This window comes from Haliotis asinina, chromosome 1 (assembly GCF_037392515.1).
Source record: "Haliotis asinina isolate JCU_RB_2024 chromosome 1, JCU_Hal_asi_v2, whole genome shotgun sequence".
NCBI classification, from domain to species: domain Eukaryota; kingdom Metazoa; phylum Mollusca; class Gastropoda; order Lepetellida; family Haliotidae; genus Haliotis; species Haliotis asinina.
Window position 1 is genome coordinate 46,781,084 of NC_090280.1, and position 18,113 is coordinate 46,799,196.

General features: G+C 40.2%; 2 protein-coding genes across 3 annotated transcripts in view; both read right to left on the reverse strand.

Moving 5' to 3' along the window:
• The window catches only part of LOC137292233 (anaphase-promoting complex subunit 13-like), a 384,028-nt gene extending 367,378 nt beyond the window's left edge, over nucleotides 1-16,650 (reverse strand). The window contains exons 1-2 of one of the 2 annotated variants that reach the window (XM_067823819.1): nucleotides 16,569-16,650; nucleotides 12,709-12,956 (exon numbers count right to left, since the gene is read on the reverse strand). In XM_067823819.1, coding sequence (XP_067679920.1) covers nucleotides 12,720-12,947 — 228 coding nt within the window. In that variant the 5' untranslated portion in view covers nucleotides 12,948-12,956; nucleotides 16,569-16,650 and the 3' untranslated portion in view covers nucleotides 12,709-12,719. Of the gene's footprint in view, nucleotides 1-12,619; nucleotides 12,957-16,568 lie in introns of those variants that run through there. The other variant, XM_067823818.1, reaches the window with a different exon arrangement.
• The window catches only part of LOC137292176 (splicing factor U2AF 35 kDa subunit-like), a 285,875-nt gene that overhangs the window by 196,414 nt on the left and 71,348 nt on the right, over nucleotides 1-18,113 (reverse strand). The gene's annotated exons all lie outside the window — the stretch shown is intronic.

The window sequence follows — 18,113 nt, forward strand, 5'->3', positions numbered from 1 at the left end:
GTCCAGCTTTATCGAATAAAACCATCTCTAAGAGATGCCGTCTGTCCAGTTTCATTTAATCGAAAACAAAGATGTATCAAAAGTGCGTAATCATAAATTAAAGCCTCATGTATTTCACCATTTATTTCACCACCAAGATTTTGATACTTCCCCTCATCATTATGTTGTTTTTATTGCACTTCGATTTGGTTTGATCCCTTTATGTCTATTTGTTCTTGTGTTAAATTACCATTCATCGGTATCGGTACGTCTCAGACGTACAGAATTTACACTAAGCCTGACCATAAAAATTAAACGGTGTTTTGGATAAATAAATCCTGTACAGAATGTGATCTGTACAGAAGAATCGTGGATGTCGCATGAAGGTAAGCAGGATGGTTTCTGACAAATATGCAAGACAATGTTCCCGATCTGGCTGAACAGTTGCAGGGAAGATGGCATGTTATCCACTTCTGATGATGGAAGACATAACTGGTAATCGGTTGCTTGACTCCTGCCCCGCATTTGGACTCCTAATGTGAATGTCAAGGACATTAAACACACATACTGTCCGGCTTCTTCCTGCGATGACAATATCCCACTATTAGAGTTCACGGAAACTTTGCTGTCGTTGTTTTTTTTCAAATTAAATTTAAAAATTTATCAGTGCACATTTTCTTTCTGTTACGAGTATCCATGACTATATCATGTGTACACATGCCATTTGCAAAATGATCATGCACAGGAAATATGCATACACTTCCTTGACCTTAATGTACCAATATCCATAGCTAAAGCTTCCAATGCAACTGACCTCGGTATGGTGGTGGAGGCCTGACTAACTGAACGTCTACATCTGACCTCTGTATGTTGGCGGAAGCCTGAATGGATGAACGCATGCATTTGACCTCGATGTATTGACGAAAACCTTAATGGCTGAACGCATACATCTGACCTTGGTATATTGGCGGAAGCCTGAATGACTGAATGCATACATCTGATCTCAGTATAATGAGCATTCAGGAGAGCGTCGTAGGTCGAAACTAGCGCAGATAAAGAAGTCTGGTATCAGTAATTTCATGTGGGACATCAGCATGGCGACCTAGCATGTCTGCTTGTTGATGATGTACAGTCTCCCGACATCACGATATTACAGATATCAGTGCTGAGAACATCAACGGCATACGCAAAGAATGTCAATCATTTGCTCATTTCAGCGTTACGCCCAGTCGAAGGTTGATGCCCTTGATATATGAGTCACAGGAAGCGTAGAGTGAACTGACTTAATGTGTACATGATTCCACGTGTAATCGGCATGGCCGTCAAAATAAGACAACGATTAAGGCAAAAGCAGCGAAATCATTATTATAAAGTAAACTTGTCAAAACATTGATTACAGAACAGTCTCGTTTCCTGTGGACTGGGTTTCGTCCTATTGGGTACACGGTCCAGAAGTTTAGACTAATTCATTTACCTGAATACATAAATATACGTCTGTGAAAAATGTATTGTAACACCAGGATTTTGGAACTCCGCTGTTAGATATGCCAATGGTGCTATATGATAATGCTAACAATTGGGATAAAACCTGTTATTGTTAGATAAATAGAGTATTGACAATAAAATGACATCAAAACTGCATGAATTGTGTTACTTTTTCATTCGACCATGGTCATTTTAAAACGACCGTACAAAACTCAGTAAACAGGTGACAGAATAACTATGTTAACAGCAACAATATACTGTTGGTCAGACGTCAATGGAGCACTAATGTCACCAAAAAGAATGTTGCAGTACTCAAATCTGACATGAACCTCAATATCTGGTGCATCCGCCGTCTGCAGTAACACGTCTCCTCATTGACAAAAGAAGGCGTTAGATTTGCCTTTGCGGCAATTGGTTCTATTCCTCATGGAGCGCAACATCAAATTGTGCAAGATTTTTCACTAGAGGTCGTCTTTGTCGTATTCCTCGAGCTGAAATGGCCAGGCCTTGTACGGAGAGGGTGGTAATCAAAATGTGGAACAACGACCTGTTGCAAGATGTCTCTCTGATTCTTAACGTCACCGAGGTTGCCTGTTACAGTCACCAGAGGCAGTTTAAAATGATAGGAGAAGCATTCCCATACCATCAAGCGGGAATTGTTCTATAATGTCCTCTGTGTGTAAGCAGCGCCCCTCCGTCGCCAAACACGGATTCTGCTATCTGTCATGAAAAGTGAAAATCTACTCCCATCTGACAAATGGGCCTTTCTTCACAATGCCAAGTTCATACGGTCCCTACACCAGCCCAGACGATGAGCTTTGTGAGCAGCTGTTAGCAGAGGATGTTCAACAGGTCGTATGACACGGAGGCCTGCTGCTTTCAAGCGATTCCGTACGGTTCTGTCTGAAATTCGTCTATTGGGCAGACACTTCCGTTTCAAGATGTCCTCGCCTGTGCTTTTCTCGCGATAGTCCAGGGAGAATTCACAGCCGCCGTTTATCGTTACTTTCGTGACATGGAGAGACAGGTTTTTATACATTCGTAACCATTCGCCTCTTTCCGTGACCTACAAGAAGATGTTGCGAGTAGTTACGAATGGTTCTTATGTTTTGTTTTTTTCATAACGTGTTTATTAGAAGATGGGTTAATGCCAGTGTATGTCTGAATTGTGACATTTTAAACACTTTATTATAACTGGTTTGACATAAAGTATAGAACTTGACATAATGTATAGAAATACGGTGTAATTAAAGTTTAAAACTAAGATTAACTTGTAAATACTATTTTCTCATGAAACAAGGAATTGGAATTCAGTCTAACCAGAATTGTTTATGGTGTTTATTTGCACTTTCTTACGAGAAAATTCGGAATGTTTGGAAGAATCAGGTCATTGTCTGAATAGGTTCATGCGCCTCATGTTTCGGTATGATATTGAACCCATGAGCATAAATAATAATGTGTTAATTTCGATGATTTGAGAAAACTGATTGTTAAAATAAAAAAGCATTTTGTCCTGATTTTTTAAAACGAAAATGACGGTCCAAACTGTTACCTTGTTTGTGACAAGAATTACTGTAAGCAAATGCTAGATCACATACACAAGTATATTTGGTACAGGGTACAGGTTGAAGTTCGTTTGGTAAAAAGATAATTTGTCCATCGCTACCTGGCGGGTGAGGTAATCTGATTAGGCCTGACAGTAGCGTCTACTCCAAGCTGTCTAATGGATAGCAGTAACTGACAACTGACGGCTATTTCCTAAAAGCTGTCCACGTCTCATCGTCACCTTAACATAACATCGGCTGTGTGATGGTGAAGGTGGTCTGGGTGTGGTCAGGTTGTTGTGCAGCACTGGGTCAGGACAGTGACCTAGTTCTAGATGGCCGAGTGGAACAGCGTGGGACAGATAACAGCTTGTCGGGTCCACAGAGTTCACGTATGGAAACACACAAACATGATAACCAGGCGATGTCACATATTCAATGAAGGTCAACAGGACAGTGAGATAGCATCTGTTTCCATGTAATCGTTGCTGTGGATACCAAGTCTCTCCTGGGAATAGCGATACTACATACAGTAAATCACACAAGCCAAGATATCACGGTGTGGTTTAGAATTCAAATAAGAATTAATATTTTGAAAACAAATCTTTAAACTACATTACGGTTTGAATCAGAGTGATAGGAGCGATCGTATGTATACATGTAGAAAAAAGTCAAACATCAGAATGATTAGGTCCACATTGCCTCATGTCGAGGAATTAACAATTGTTCTGACTTCAATTATTTACCATTAAAAATAGTAGATATTCAGTATATGGCAGTGTCCGAAGACACTCTCCATTCCTTAAAAATACTGGAATCGAGACCTTGGTGGACCCTATTTTCAAGGAATGGAGAGATACGAGGATATTACCCTACTTAAATTACATTCAACGTATTGGGGATATTTCTTTTATCAAAAGTAAATGTCAAAATGACAAATGAAGTCTCTAAAGTGAAACTGGTCGCATAGCTCCATTCCTGAAAAGTAATACAGCGAGTAGACAATGGAACGACGTCACAAATGTAATTTGATTGATGCGAGCATACCGCTAGCCAACGTCAATTCATATGAGGAAAATTAATATAAACTGACCGGCAAAAGAAAGTGTATCAAAAGTTACCATTTGCCAAATTTTAAAAACCTATTTTCGTAGGTAAATTATACATTGAAACATGTCGCCCAAACGTCGCACTTTAGTACCTGCAGTGAAACTCACGTGCACATGGTGAATAAAACGTCGAAGTGTTCAAGTGTATAAACCATGAATTTGGGCATCTGTTAGCGTTTCACTTGGGTATAAAGTTCGTCTGCGGAAAGGGTACACATGCACTTTGAAAAAGATCGCCACAAATATGTCATGACTATCAGCAGCTAAACGTCAGAGAGTCACAGGTATGCACAGGCAGCTGAACGTCAGAGAGTCACAGGTATGCACAGGTAGCTGAACGTCAGATAGTCACAGGTATGCACAGGCAGCTGAACGTCAGAGAGTCACAGGTATGCACAGGCAGCTGAACGTCAGATAGTCACAGGTATGCTCCAGATGGGGTCGGCACACCCCAGTGTTGCAAGAACCTTTGGTTGCATCCGTGTAGCTGTCTGTAGAGTGCTGCAACGGTACAGGCAGACGGGACAGACATAGGACAGACCAATAAGTGGGGGACTGCAAGTAACAACCCCAGCTGGAGACCGGCATTTGAAGACGTTAGCTGACGGTAAGGTCATCAGCAGCAACTTCCCTTGATCACCGTGTCAGTTGTTACACGGTGGGTAGACGTCTCCGGGCAGCAGGTATCAGAGCCTACAGACTCTTCAAAGGACAGGTGTTGACAGACGTCACATATTACAGTTGTTCGTCGTTGGCAGTGACGAAAGGAACAACGTGAACGTTCAACAGTGTGTTTTCGACACATCACATTTCAAATTCAACACTTGGAAAAGGATTTTTTTCCATATTCACAAAAATAATAAAGGTAATACACTTACATGTTTTCTATGTTCTATATTTTACATTCAAACAAGAGCTTTTGTTACAAGATACTGTGACAAGTGGAAATAATACCTTTGTCATAGAATACAATATAGTCACTTGCATGATAAGTTGGAACGACTGTATATGCATATGAACATTACTTCAACAGCACCTAAATCCTGGTGCAGTTTTGAAATTTCAGTCCAAACAGGTGATCACACCCTTGTGTCCTGGCATGCAAGTGTAAAACATATACTTTAGACAATATTTCACAAGCCTTTGATCGCACAAAACCTTTGATCGCACAAAACCTTTGATCGCACAACCTTTGATCGCACAACCTTTGATCGCACACCCTTTGATCGCACAAAACCTTTGATCGCACAACCTTTGATCGCACAACCTTTGATCGCACAAAACCTTTGATCGCACAAAACCTTTGATCGCACAACCTTTGATCGCACAACCTTTGATCGCACACCCTTTGATCGCACAAAACCTTTGATCGCACAAAACCTTTGATCGCACAAAACCTTTGATCGCACAACCTTTGATCGCACACCCTTTGATCGCACAAAACCTTTGATCGCACAAAACCTTTGATCGCACAACATTTGATCGCACACCCTTTGATCGCACAAAACCTTTGATCGCACAAAACCTTTGATCGCACAACCTTTGATCGCACAACCTTTGATCGCACAAAACCTTTGATCGCACAAAACCTTTGATCGCACAAAACCTTTGATCGCACAACCTTTGATCGCACAAAACCTTTGATCGCACAAAACCTTTGATCGCACAAAACCTTTGATCGCACAACCTTTGATCGCACAAAACCTTTGATCGCACAAAACCTTTGATCGCACCTTTGATCGCACAACCTTTGATCGCACACCCACGTGCTACAAACGCATCAAATGCACAGGGTTGTAAATTCACCAATAGCAGTATATGCGCTACACACTTTTATGAACTGATTTTTCAAAGACGCCAGAGATAAAAATTTACTTTTTTTACCATAACAAATCGTCGACTTTCAGAAAATACTGATGGCCGGGGTGTCCGGTTGCAACATCGGTGCTGACGTGACGCCACACGGTCGGTAGTGGGTTTGACCAGTGAAGTAACGATCGTCTAAGACCGAAGACGGACATGCGATGTTCATGCTTCTCTGGCCAGGCTCTATCCGGGGACCCAGTTGAGAAACTTTCCACCAGTGCCCATAAGAGAAGGCTACAGCTGATAGTCTGTGGGAACGTCGTCCGAAAAGTCGTCCCTTCCTCACAGGGAGGCACAGGCTCCGAGAACGTATGGATATTACCGACGGCCGTTGTCGCGTTTGGAGACGTCGTACCAATACATTTCACCAACACATGGCCCATGCAACTGAATCCTTTGGTTGTGATTCCGTCATTGTGTGGATTGTATTTCGCATGACTATAAGTTGGATTTCATTACTGTGCTTGGGACACCCATTGATCTACGCTATACACAGGAAGTGCCACACTGAGAAAACTATTCCCTTGCCAGGCGTTTGATATTCACTGGTAGGCTACATCGTTTTCGAGTTGTCATCGCCCATTTGTAGAGCAAGGACATCGAAACAAGGAGCTCCGACATGAGCCCCATCGAAGCATCTTTGGGATTGTCTTAAACCCCAATTCGAGCTAGCGAATCTCCCGTTCAGAATTTTCAGGAATTGACGCAGGACCTTCATAGGGTATGGCACAAGATTCCGATGCTGAACATTCGTACGCATAAGGTGGTGGCTGTCAGATTGGTGGCTACACCAGGTACTGATGTGATCGTTAGAGGTGCTTCATACATACACAACAATCAGTCTTTGAGAGCTGTATGACAATCTGATTGGTGGCCAAATCATGGTGACCATACTTTCCAGAATTGTTGATATTCACGGCTTTTGTATATTTTCCCCTCGGACAGCAAATACACTTGTATATAATTTCAGTTTCCTTTTGTTTTAATCCTAATTAAATATGCAAAAGATACCATTGCGGACGAAGAATGCAGTTTTGAAAGCATGTACAAAGTAAGGTTTTTGTACCTAAAGGCAACCTACATTGCTTAATAGTTTTGGAAGGTGCTTCATAGTTGTTCATGTGTGTATAAGTGTTATATGTGTGACGGGTAAGTGAACCCGTCAAGAGTTTCTTACCAGTACATGGGTTTTGCTCGGTTAAGTATGTTACTTTTCCGTTTTTTATGATGTACAAAAAGGGAGAAAACTCCGGAAAAAGAGAGGAGAGTGAGTGTTTTTTGTGTCAGATATACATACACGTGGAATAAAGAAGAATGTTTCACTCCCCAATAAGGGTTGAGGCTTATGTGTTCACATACGAGTACAGCAACCCAGTTGTAACATACATGCTAGTTCTAATGTTATCATTGTGACATTAGTTTCACGACAGCACTGAAATGTGAATCATGAATAGAATTCGAAACACATGACTAATAATGAAGAATCAGTTTCCCTTTCGGAAACACAAAGCCAATGAATGGTATTTTGAATATGTTTAACCATTTTTTTTTACTGGTTTCTGACTTTACCACGAAAATGATGGTGCATTCAAATGCCAATTTCAACATTGTATATGTTTCACTGGACCACAGGGACTGATCATGAACCCTTGTGAAATACTGCAGTTGTGAACAATTTGGTAAATATTTGATCATGTTATACTCTGTTAGTTACCTATGCATCTATCATGATTCTGGTTACTTATGCAGTGTATGGTATAGAATTTGATATATTGTTTTTTCTAGTCGGTTTGCTTCCTTCGAAACAAACACTATCTACTAGTACTCAGTTAAACAGTATTATTATTATACTATATATTTGCTCAATATCCAGTATTAATCATCTTGACATTGCATTGTATGCATACTTGAAGTTTATCTCACCTATATAGTTTAGTTTCTTACATGTGTCACATATTCTTTATGAAGGCGATTGATACATCCATTGCATTCAGTTAGATATTTCACAACATTTCATCGATAATTCAGCATGTTTGATCTGTAAAGCTTTAAGTGTCCTACTTATCTCACACTAGTGCAAGGGCCCTGCACTGTTGTTAGATTGGTATCATACTTCCGACCTATTATTAAATTTTGGTTAATCACAAATCCTTTCATTAGGGGGAGAGTGATGTGACGGGTAAGTGAACCCGTCAAGAGTTTCTTACCAGTACATGGGTTTTGCTCGGTTAAGTATGTTACTTTTCCGTTTTTTATGATGTACAAAAAGGGAGAAAACTCCGGAAAAAGAGAGGAGAGTGAGTGTTTTTTGTGTCAGATATACATACACGTGGAATAAAGAAGAATGTTTCACTCCCCAATAAGGGTTGAGGCTTATGTGTTCACATACGAGTACAGCAACCCAGCTGTAACATATGCATGTTGTCTGTCGGGTCTCTGTCACCTTTTCTGATGCTCACTAGTATATGTCAACGAAGATCTGCTCACGAAATACAATGTTTTTTCATTGATTCTGAAAGTATTTTACTCAAGCACATGAAGACGGATAGGTATTTTACAATACAATTATAGTCCATGACTTCACATCATGTGTGTTTCAATACGACAGTAATGTACAACACATGTCCAACGTAAGACAACAGAACTGACTGCATGAAGATCTCTTATTGCGAAATCTCACAATTACCTTGATCTTTCACGCGTGGCTAAAGGTAGTCAAGGTCCAGTAACAGGAGTGAGTGAGTGAGTTGAGTTTTACATAGCATTCAGCAACATTCCAGCTATTCCGGCGGTCTGTAAATAATTGAGTCTGGACCACATGATCAACGGCATGAGCACCGATCTACGCAACCGGGAACAGAGGACATGCGTCAACCAAGTCAGCGAGCACCCGTTAGTCGCCTCTTATGACTAGCATGGTTTACTGAACGCCAGTATTCTAACCTGGACCTTGACTGGTACTCACCAAATAGAGAGGATGACGGGTAAATTACATTCTACTGCGATGAAAACTTCAGTTATTGTGTGAATATTATATTTCAGCATATGACACGTTATTTAGCATGAGCTACTCACTGAAAGTGTCTCACTGTGACCTGACATGATTTGTCATGTATTTAAACACATACATATTTAACACTTGCAGAAACTTATATTTTTCTCTGCAAACTTAGACCCTTCGCAATAGCCCTGCATTCACTGTAGCAAGTAACAATATAACTTGTCACGGTTACTTATTGTCACTCAAGTTAATGACAAATGGTTATTTCTGTAAAAAGAATTAGTGTCAAATTAAATTATCGACACTAAATGTTTGCGAACCTAGGTGTTACATATCCTGCTGTTTTACTTCATTAATGACATGAAAAGATATGCAAGCGACTACTTAACCAATTAATATTTCTTATTCCTTTACCATAATGCATATACCACCTACCTCGACGTTTTCACTTCAAATGTTTGGGCAGGTTTTCAAGTCACTGTGGCCGTTTCTTTCACATAAAACAGACCCTCACATTAAAACTGTGGTATTAGGAGTAAGTGAGCAGTCCGATTCAGTCCTGTCAGGTATAATCAACGCAGATATTTACTGAAGTGACCATCTGGAAGCCAATCCTTGATCAGCTTCTGTCAAGTGACCTCTGACCTGTCTGGTCAAGGAATATTCAGCAAGTGTTGTAGAAGAATGCGCAACTTCAGACTGGCCATGTGACTTATGATACGGACCAGCTCTATCTGATAGTCATTGTCATGTGGCCGTTGTTGCAGGTCACTTGACCAGTCACGTATAGGGAACTGGTCACATGACTTTGTCAGTCTGTTATAAGGGACTCATCAAAATTTGTCAGCCTTGTAGAAGGAACTGGTCATCAGATTTTGCCAGTTTTGCATAATCAACTAATCATAAGATATTGTCAGTTTTGCACTAGAAACTAGTTATCAGATTTTGTCAGTCTTGTATTAGAAACTTATCATCAGATTTTGTCAGTCTTGTATCAGAAAATAATCATCACATTTTGTCAGTCCTGTATAAGGAATTAATCATCAAATTTTGTAAGTCTTGTATACATACAGAACTAATCATCACATTTTGTCAGTCTTTACATAAGGAACAAATCATCAAATAAATAATTTGGTTTTACTTTCATTGTCATGAAGCCTAGTATAGATTCTCCAAAATATTTTCATACCACCTGACCGATCTCTAAAGGAAGAAAAAAGCCACTCATGGATCTTGGTAAATAAGATCTGGATCTAAATAAATAAATAGGAAGATGTCAGGTGAAATAGGGTTTAATGTTACAGTGATAAATCCTGCACTTATAGGGACACATATACTAGTTCATACTGATGGTGTTGTTAAAGTGCCAGCATAATGAGGTATCGTGAAACAGTTAGACATGGATAGCCAACATGTCTTCCACATGCACTAGGCTGTTGTGTTTGGGTGTTTGAATCAAGCATTGCGTGTTATTTCACCCAAACTCAACGAACATTGAATCAGTTGCTTCACTGCATGTTCCAACATGTAGTTTAAAGTGACCATTAAGCACTCAAGTTGCATTTACCTTGGAGTATTAATGACCATGTTTAAATTTACACATGACTGTTCCCGTATTTTTGTTTCTAGTATATATAAAATCTATAACTGTACATGTATTTACCTACTCTATTAAGACTGTACTGATATTACATTTTCAAACTCCAGGGAACTTCACTTGGTACCCATACTCAACAATTTGGATATGTGTTTTGTTTTTCTTAATTAATGTGATGTTTGCTTGTGACTGTCTCTGTTGTGCTTAATGTGGGGCAAGACAATACAAATGCATTCTTGCCAATCCCCTGACACTGTTACATGTAACATCAAAGAAATACATACTGACTAGCGACCAGTTATCGCCATTTTTCAGAGTTTTTTAACAATTTGTTTCCATGTTTCGTCACATAAGGGATCAAAATTTATCATCATGATAGGTTAGCTATTCACCGACATTTCCTGCTTGTTTACAGTGCCAGTCGTCTTTCTCTGAAACGCGGTTAACAGGAAGCGCTGTTGTGTATAATGTGCTTCTTCAGCAACTAAGAAGACCAATTATCACCATTTCTGAAAATTTCATGTTATCAACCAGATGTGACACAGATTTGGTAATAAAACTATTGTGTTTCAAACCTTGAAATATGGAAGAAATTTCAAGATTAGAATTTGTTTTAAAAAAAGAAATTTAAAAGAACAAAACTCGCTCTCCTTGTGAATGTTAATAGATGCTGATGTAATTCATAAGCTGACGGGAGATGTCGCTGCGCGATTGCACTTAACAAAGTTACTTTTTGAGTAGTTGTTTGAATCTTGGTATTGTTTGTCTCTGGGAAAAAAAGTAGAGATAAAGTGGAAACTGCCCGTTACATTTGACAGTATCATCCGCATGGTGTCAGTCGTGTCCATAACACGAAATGTAGGTCAATTCAGAGTTTAGCGATTGAGTGTTTGCAATATGGGTAAGCTTTGACAAATTAAAATCTGCAGTTTTTATGGACTGAACTGTAATGTCATAGATACACAACATAGCCAGGATGATTTTCATTCAATTCCCTTCATTTATGAAATTGCATGTCAACACACTAATGGTCTCTTGACATCCGCTGAAGTGTTTGGGTCTAGTATTCCGAGGGGATTCATGTTTGTAACTTCTATAATGTAAACTACTTACAATGATTTCAACTGTCATAGCCTATCACTTTTGTGAAGTGTATGATATTTGAAGTATAACAGAAGTACAAGCCAAGCTGTCTGCACAAGCGCTACAGTCAGGTGTTGGCGGTAACTGGTACACGGCGATAACTGGTCGCTATCCAGTATTAGTGGGTGGTTATGGCCAGGATTTTGTCAAAATTGTGCAGGGTTAAAAGCATCAAACTTGATTAGACTGACATCATAAGAGATTTCTGTCAAATTGGCTGCCGTCTTGGAATGTTTGCCACCAGGGGACACTGCTGAGGTGGATCCATATCCAGAAATGTTTGGAATGGTTCGATGATGAAGTGTGCCAAGTTTGGTGCTTTTAACCCAAATTGCCCAACTTTTGCCTTAACCGCCTCACAATATTACTAACCATATCAGAATGGATGGAAGCTTTATTAACTACCACATACACATAACGTAACTGTCCTGTACTGATAATGTAGAGGCTGCTTTCCATGAAAGGAGAACGATATTGTTCCTGACACAAATCTGTCTGTACATGTTCCTCCTCTTTGGATAGAACTCATTCATGAACCTGCTCCATAGAAACATCAGTCTCTTTGCACACATTATCTGTTATTACAAAAACTTGTCATCAGACACCACAATCCTAGATGTGTAGAAGACTATCAGACAGACAGCCCCTGGCTCCATCCGACACACACATCTGTCCTGCACACAAAGAGCGAGTATCAGGCAGCTACCGCTGGCCCCATCAGACACCACATCAGTCCTGCAGACAGAGGCAGTATGAGACAGCCAGTCCTGGCCCCATCAGACACATCTGTCCTGCACACAAAGAGGGAGCATCAGGCAGCTAGGGCTGGCCCCATCAGACACCACATCTGTCCTGCAGACAGAGGCAGCATGAGACAGCCAGCCCTGGCCCCATCAGACACACACATCTGTCCTACACAAAGAGGGAGTATCAGATGGTCAGCCTGGCCTCATCAGACACCACATCTGTCCTGCACACAGAGACTTATGGCTTCATCAGCTGCTGCCTGCTGTGGGTGGCTGATCATGCAACACTGACAGCGCCAGGTCAGACCACTTCTGCTCCTGTTCGCGGAGAGTCTCTGTAGTGGGACCATTGTCTGGCTCTATCTCAGGCAGCTCTAACTGTGGCACCATGATGTCTTCCATCGGCAGCCTGTCTTCACGCCACTTCTCATCTATGATGTCCATCAGGCGACCATCTCGTTGCACTTCACTATCCATGGTGCACACCTGAAATATTGAACATGATGCACACATGAAACACTGATCATTGATAATTGAAAACACCATAAAATAATTTTTGACAGTGAACTTCTCTCAACAAATACTGCATGAAGCCAGTGACATCATAAGTGATTCATGTTCCTTTCTGTTTTAGTTGCTGATGGTTATGCTTCACCATTCAGTCTTTTGTAACTTGACTCTGACTATGGTTACTAAATAAATAGCATTGTGTATGATAGACTGATGCTGTTTACCAGTTGGTTCGCAGTGGAAGCTTGTGAATACTAAGTCAAATGATAACAGAGCACTTTTCTTAAATTTTATTTCATAGTTTTATTCCCAAATATGAATAACCCCAATTTGCTCAAATATACTCAATTTGCTCACATACCAACTACGACATTAGAAATGTCTTCAAAAAGGGCATCATTCAAGTGTTCAAATAAGACACTATCAGAGTGTGTCCAAGCATGACACAACAGTTATAATATCCAAACACAATACTACAATGTGTCCAAAATATGACACTACACCACAGATACACCAAATGTGTAATCTCCATCATTTTCAACCATATGTCTACAAACTAGACCCAAACTCACTCCCAAAGACACCCAATTAAACATAGAGAGAGCCACCAAAGTGTGACTGCTCTCATTCAAGTCAAACATCGAAGTACAAACAACCACATGCTAAACTGCACATGTTTCAGCAGAAAAGTTCAGTTGCAAATGCGTTCCCGCGAACGTTACTGTGTGTCCATGAACGGGGGTTGTTTGGGCGAATCCTTCTGTCCACCAGTGCTGTATTGAAGTGAAAACACTTGAAGCAGAAGCTGGCAGACATGGTGCCAACCCAATCACTAAAACCCCACAGGGTCTGAAACACTGACACCAGCTTTTACCCATGGGCATGTTGTTCCCATTCAGGGAACATTTTCATAAGTCATTTTCATTGTCAGTTTCACCCTACTTCTTTTCTTCAAAAATAATCTTGAAGAATTTGTGATTATGCCCTTCTTTATCAAAATCTACATATCTGCTGTACTCATGTCCCTTAAAGCAGTGATATGAGCTCAGGGTATTTGCTGCCCAGACACTTGACCTGACCATAGACATTCGGACCTTTCTTTCCATGTTTAGTATTAAATTCCTACTCATGAAAAACAGGTGTGGAAAACATATAATCCAATTCTAGAACATATGGGAGCAAACGTGCAGCTACATTACCTGGTCCTACACATGAAAAGCTAACCCACACTACCTGTGATCACTCACACTATCATTCATGACCAGGCTCACCTACACTACCTCCAGGCACAAGCTCATCCTCTGATCTCCTACACTACCCCTGATCTCCTACACTACACCTGATCACCAACAAAACCTCTGATCACCAGACACATGCTCACAACCACTACCTCTGATGACCCACACTACTTCTGATTACCAGAAACAAGCTCACCCACACTAACTCTGATCACCAAACACAAGCTCATCCACACCACCTCTGATCACCAGCCACAAGCTCATACACACCTCTGATCACCAGCCACAAGCTCATACACACTACCTCTGATCACCAAACACAAGCTCACACACACTACCTCTGATCACCAGCCACAAGCTCATACACACTGCCTCTGATCACCCACACTACCTCTGATCACCAGCCACAAGCTCATACACACTGCCTCTGATCACCCACACTACCTCTGATCACCAGCCACAAGCTCATACACACTGCCTCTGATCACCAAACACAAGCTCACCCACACTACCTCTGATCACCAAACACAAGCTCACCCACACCACCTCTGATCACCAGACACAAGCTCACCCACACTACCTCTGATCACCAGACACAAGCTCACCCACACTACCTCTGATCACCAGCCACAAGCTCATACACACTGCCTCTGATCACCAAACACAAGCTCACCCACACTACCTCTGATCACCAAACACAAGCTCACCCACACCACCTCTGATCACCAGACACAAGCTCACCCACACTACCTCTGATCACCAAACACAAGCTCACCCACACCACCTCTAATCACCAGACACAAGCTCACCCACACTACCTCTGATCACCAAACACAAGCTCTCCCAGACTACCTCTGATCACCAGACACAAGCTCACCCACACTACCTCTGATCACCAAACACAAGCTCTCCCAGACTACCTCTGATCACCAAACACAAGCTCACCCACACTACCTCTGACCACCAGACACAAGCTCACACATACTTCCACCACCACACTGACATCATGGCTTGTGTTGTCTTTAATACACTGATGAATAAAATGCATCAAGTGTAAGCAATAAGATTCTGACAATAGGAATATTGTCTAATTTTTTCAAACACTATCCAAAAAACTGGATGTACATTAATACCACAATCAGGTTTTATTCTTTCATTTTATTTGTTTTGAAATCCCTATTTCCTTGTGCAATGATCATTCCCCGCACATCCTCAGTAATAACATCTGACAAATGGCAGAACAGGGTATCTGAAACCAGCAGGAAAAGCTGCACAAAGTATAACTATATTTGGCTGTTGACATGGTCAAAGATGGACGATTTGGCCTTAATTTTCGCATCTCGTGGTTTTGGTTTTATTTCATTTCAAGCATATGTATTTATCACTAAGACAGTTCAACATTTGAACTAACTACTTTTGACAAGTATGTAATGTACCTGATTGTGAAATACATAGATTAATGATGTAATTAGCATCTTAACTGGCACACACAAAATGAGATTTTGACATCATAAAAAATATTATCACTTCAACTTTCTTGTTCTTTTCCTAGAGCAACCTCCACAAATATAACAGTGGTTATTGGTGTCTTGACAAATCACAGATGCCATGATCATTAATGTGATACTTTTGAATTCCATAAGCTAGTATCAGATATTTCGATTTCGAATAGGAAATTTCCCTTAGAATTCACAACTACACACAGTACTTGTATCTTAAACTATTATTCACTTCTAAGGGGTGGTTTGAAGATGCAGGATACTTTGCTATCAGAAGTTATTATCTCTGAATGAGACATATACATTTGTTAGTTTCAAAGGGGTAATTCAACAAACTATTCTACTAGACTGTTAATGCTAATTTTGAAAGTGCACTTTCACATCACAAAAATAATCCATGCTCACCGTTTCATTTGCTGTGTCATTTTGGTGATAATATAGAATGAGTACTCACATAGAATACTCTTGCTTTTTAACACAGAATGTGTATGTGTTGTTAATGATCTACATATATTGTGATATATAACACAATGCTCGCTTGTCTTTCATGCTTAGCAATGTTTTGAGACATGGATATGAGACTTAAGACAATCGGTAAGAATATAAGAGTCAGAAATTACTGGGCTCGAGGCAAACAACCACTTCGGAATACTAATTTCTCTAAATTAACTGTTTTCATCATGTTAGACTCTATTCGAGGGTTGACTGCACTTTACAGGCCCCCGGAAGTCAGGGTAGGGGTAAATGCCGCCTAAACATAAATTATCGTATTGCTACTGCAGTAGCCAAATCTTAAATCTGAAAATGCGTTCTATCCTGGTTTCAAATTTATCACAATTCGGCAAACATACCTTAAGATGAATGATCGCTGTGCGAGCAAATACAAGAACACAAATACTGCGCTATTTGAGACGGATTCAAGTTAGTTTAGACCTTCACCTTAAAACTGGTAAACTGAATCCACCAGTCATTCGCGCAAAAATCTAAGCGCTTACATCGGCGACAGGACAACACTGAGATTGCCATGCATTTTAAAACTGGTAGGAAACCCTGTTTCATAAGCAATAATAATTTGAGGCATTTTGATAGAAAATTTGATAATCTACTGCATCAAAAAGTAGATTTAGAAAGTCTCACGGCTGTGAACTTTTGTATTGTAAAATATTTTCATTTCAGAGACTAGTTGTCTGCAGTGTATGGAACTCCCCACCCCCCACTCAAAAAAAAAAAAAAAAAAAAAAAAATACACAGGAAGCCCACGGGGCTGATAACCCATTAACTGAAACATGTTGCTCTCCCTGTTAACATGTAACTAGCCCTGTATTAAAAACTGGAAACAGAGGAGAGATAATGTCTTAAATAATGTATTTAATGAATACTCTTAGTGAGGTATACACTTAAGCATGTGCAAAACAAAGTTGGGACAATAACTTGTCGGTCATTGTTGATTCATTTAGTGCCACTGCCACCTGAATCAGACGAACAGGCAAAGTCAGAATCAGTCTAAGTATCTTTGACAAGAATGTTCTCCACGTGTTCTTCACACGATGAGCACTCTTCTTGTGAAATCATCGGTTCCCAGTTGCGCAGATCGATGCTTATCCTGTTGATCAATGGATTGTCTGGTCCAGACTCGCCGCCCTATGGCTGGAATATTGCTGAGTGCGACATAAAACTCAACTCACTCTCCCATAACTGCGTGGTTCTGAGAAAAAAAACACGCATTTGATTTGATATTAAATCATTAACTCGTTTAATTGGTATAACACGGAGTGTCGTTTAGTATCCTCCATACAACTGTTGGCTGTCGATAACCCATCGTTCAAATTCGTTCGCTTATCGATGTAATCGAGCATTCCATATACTAGTAATCAATACTTCAGTGAAAAATCCACGATAAGTTTACAGTCCGGGAAGCGACATTTACAGAAAACGGGGTTGAAAATGATGTTGCTGAACCGGCGATGGACATGGTCGAGTTATCGTGTTACTGTAAATAACCAATGTTACCGTAAATAATGGATAACAAACTAGCTGCCTCAAGCGTGTACTCAAACACTTTTGACGAATTATTTATGAAGCATTTTAACTTACGATCGGGTCAAAGAAATTCAATGTTTTGTTCTTATCTGATAACATTTTGAGATAAGAGCCATTGGTGCTTCAAGTATTCTCTTTACATTCATGCTAAAAACTTAAAAAGAAAAAATAAGTGAAGAATGACCATTTATTGTGTGATTATATATGTGAACAGTCACATATGTGACACCCAACAACTCTTTCCGTTTTATACCTGTTTTAAGCAAACTTTACGACCATATTTTCTAAAATCGGTATTTTTGCCGCCGTTGCGGTAATGACATTTGGATTTGAAGCTAAGACGTAACAATACATTT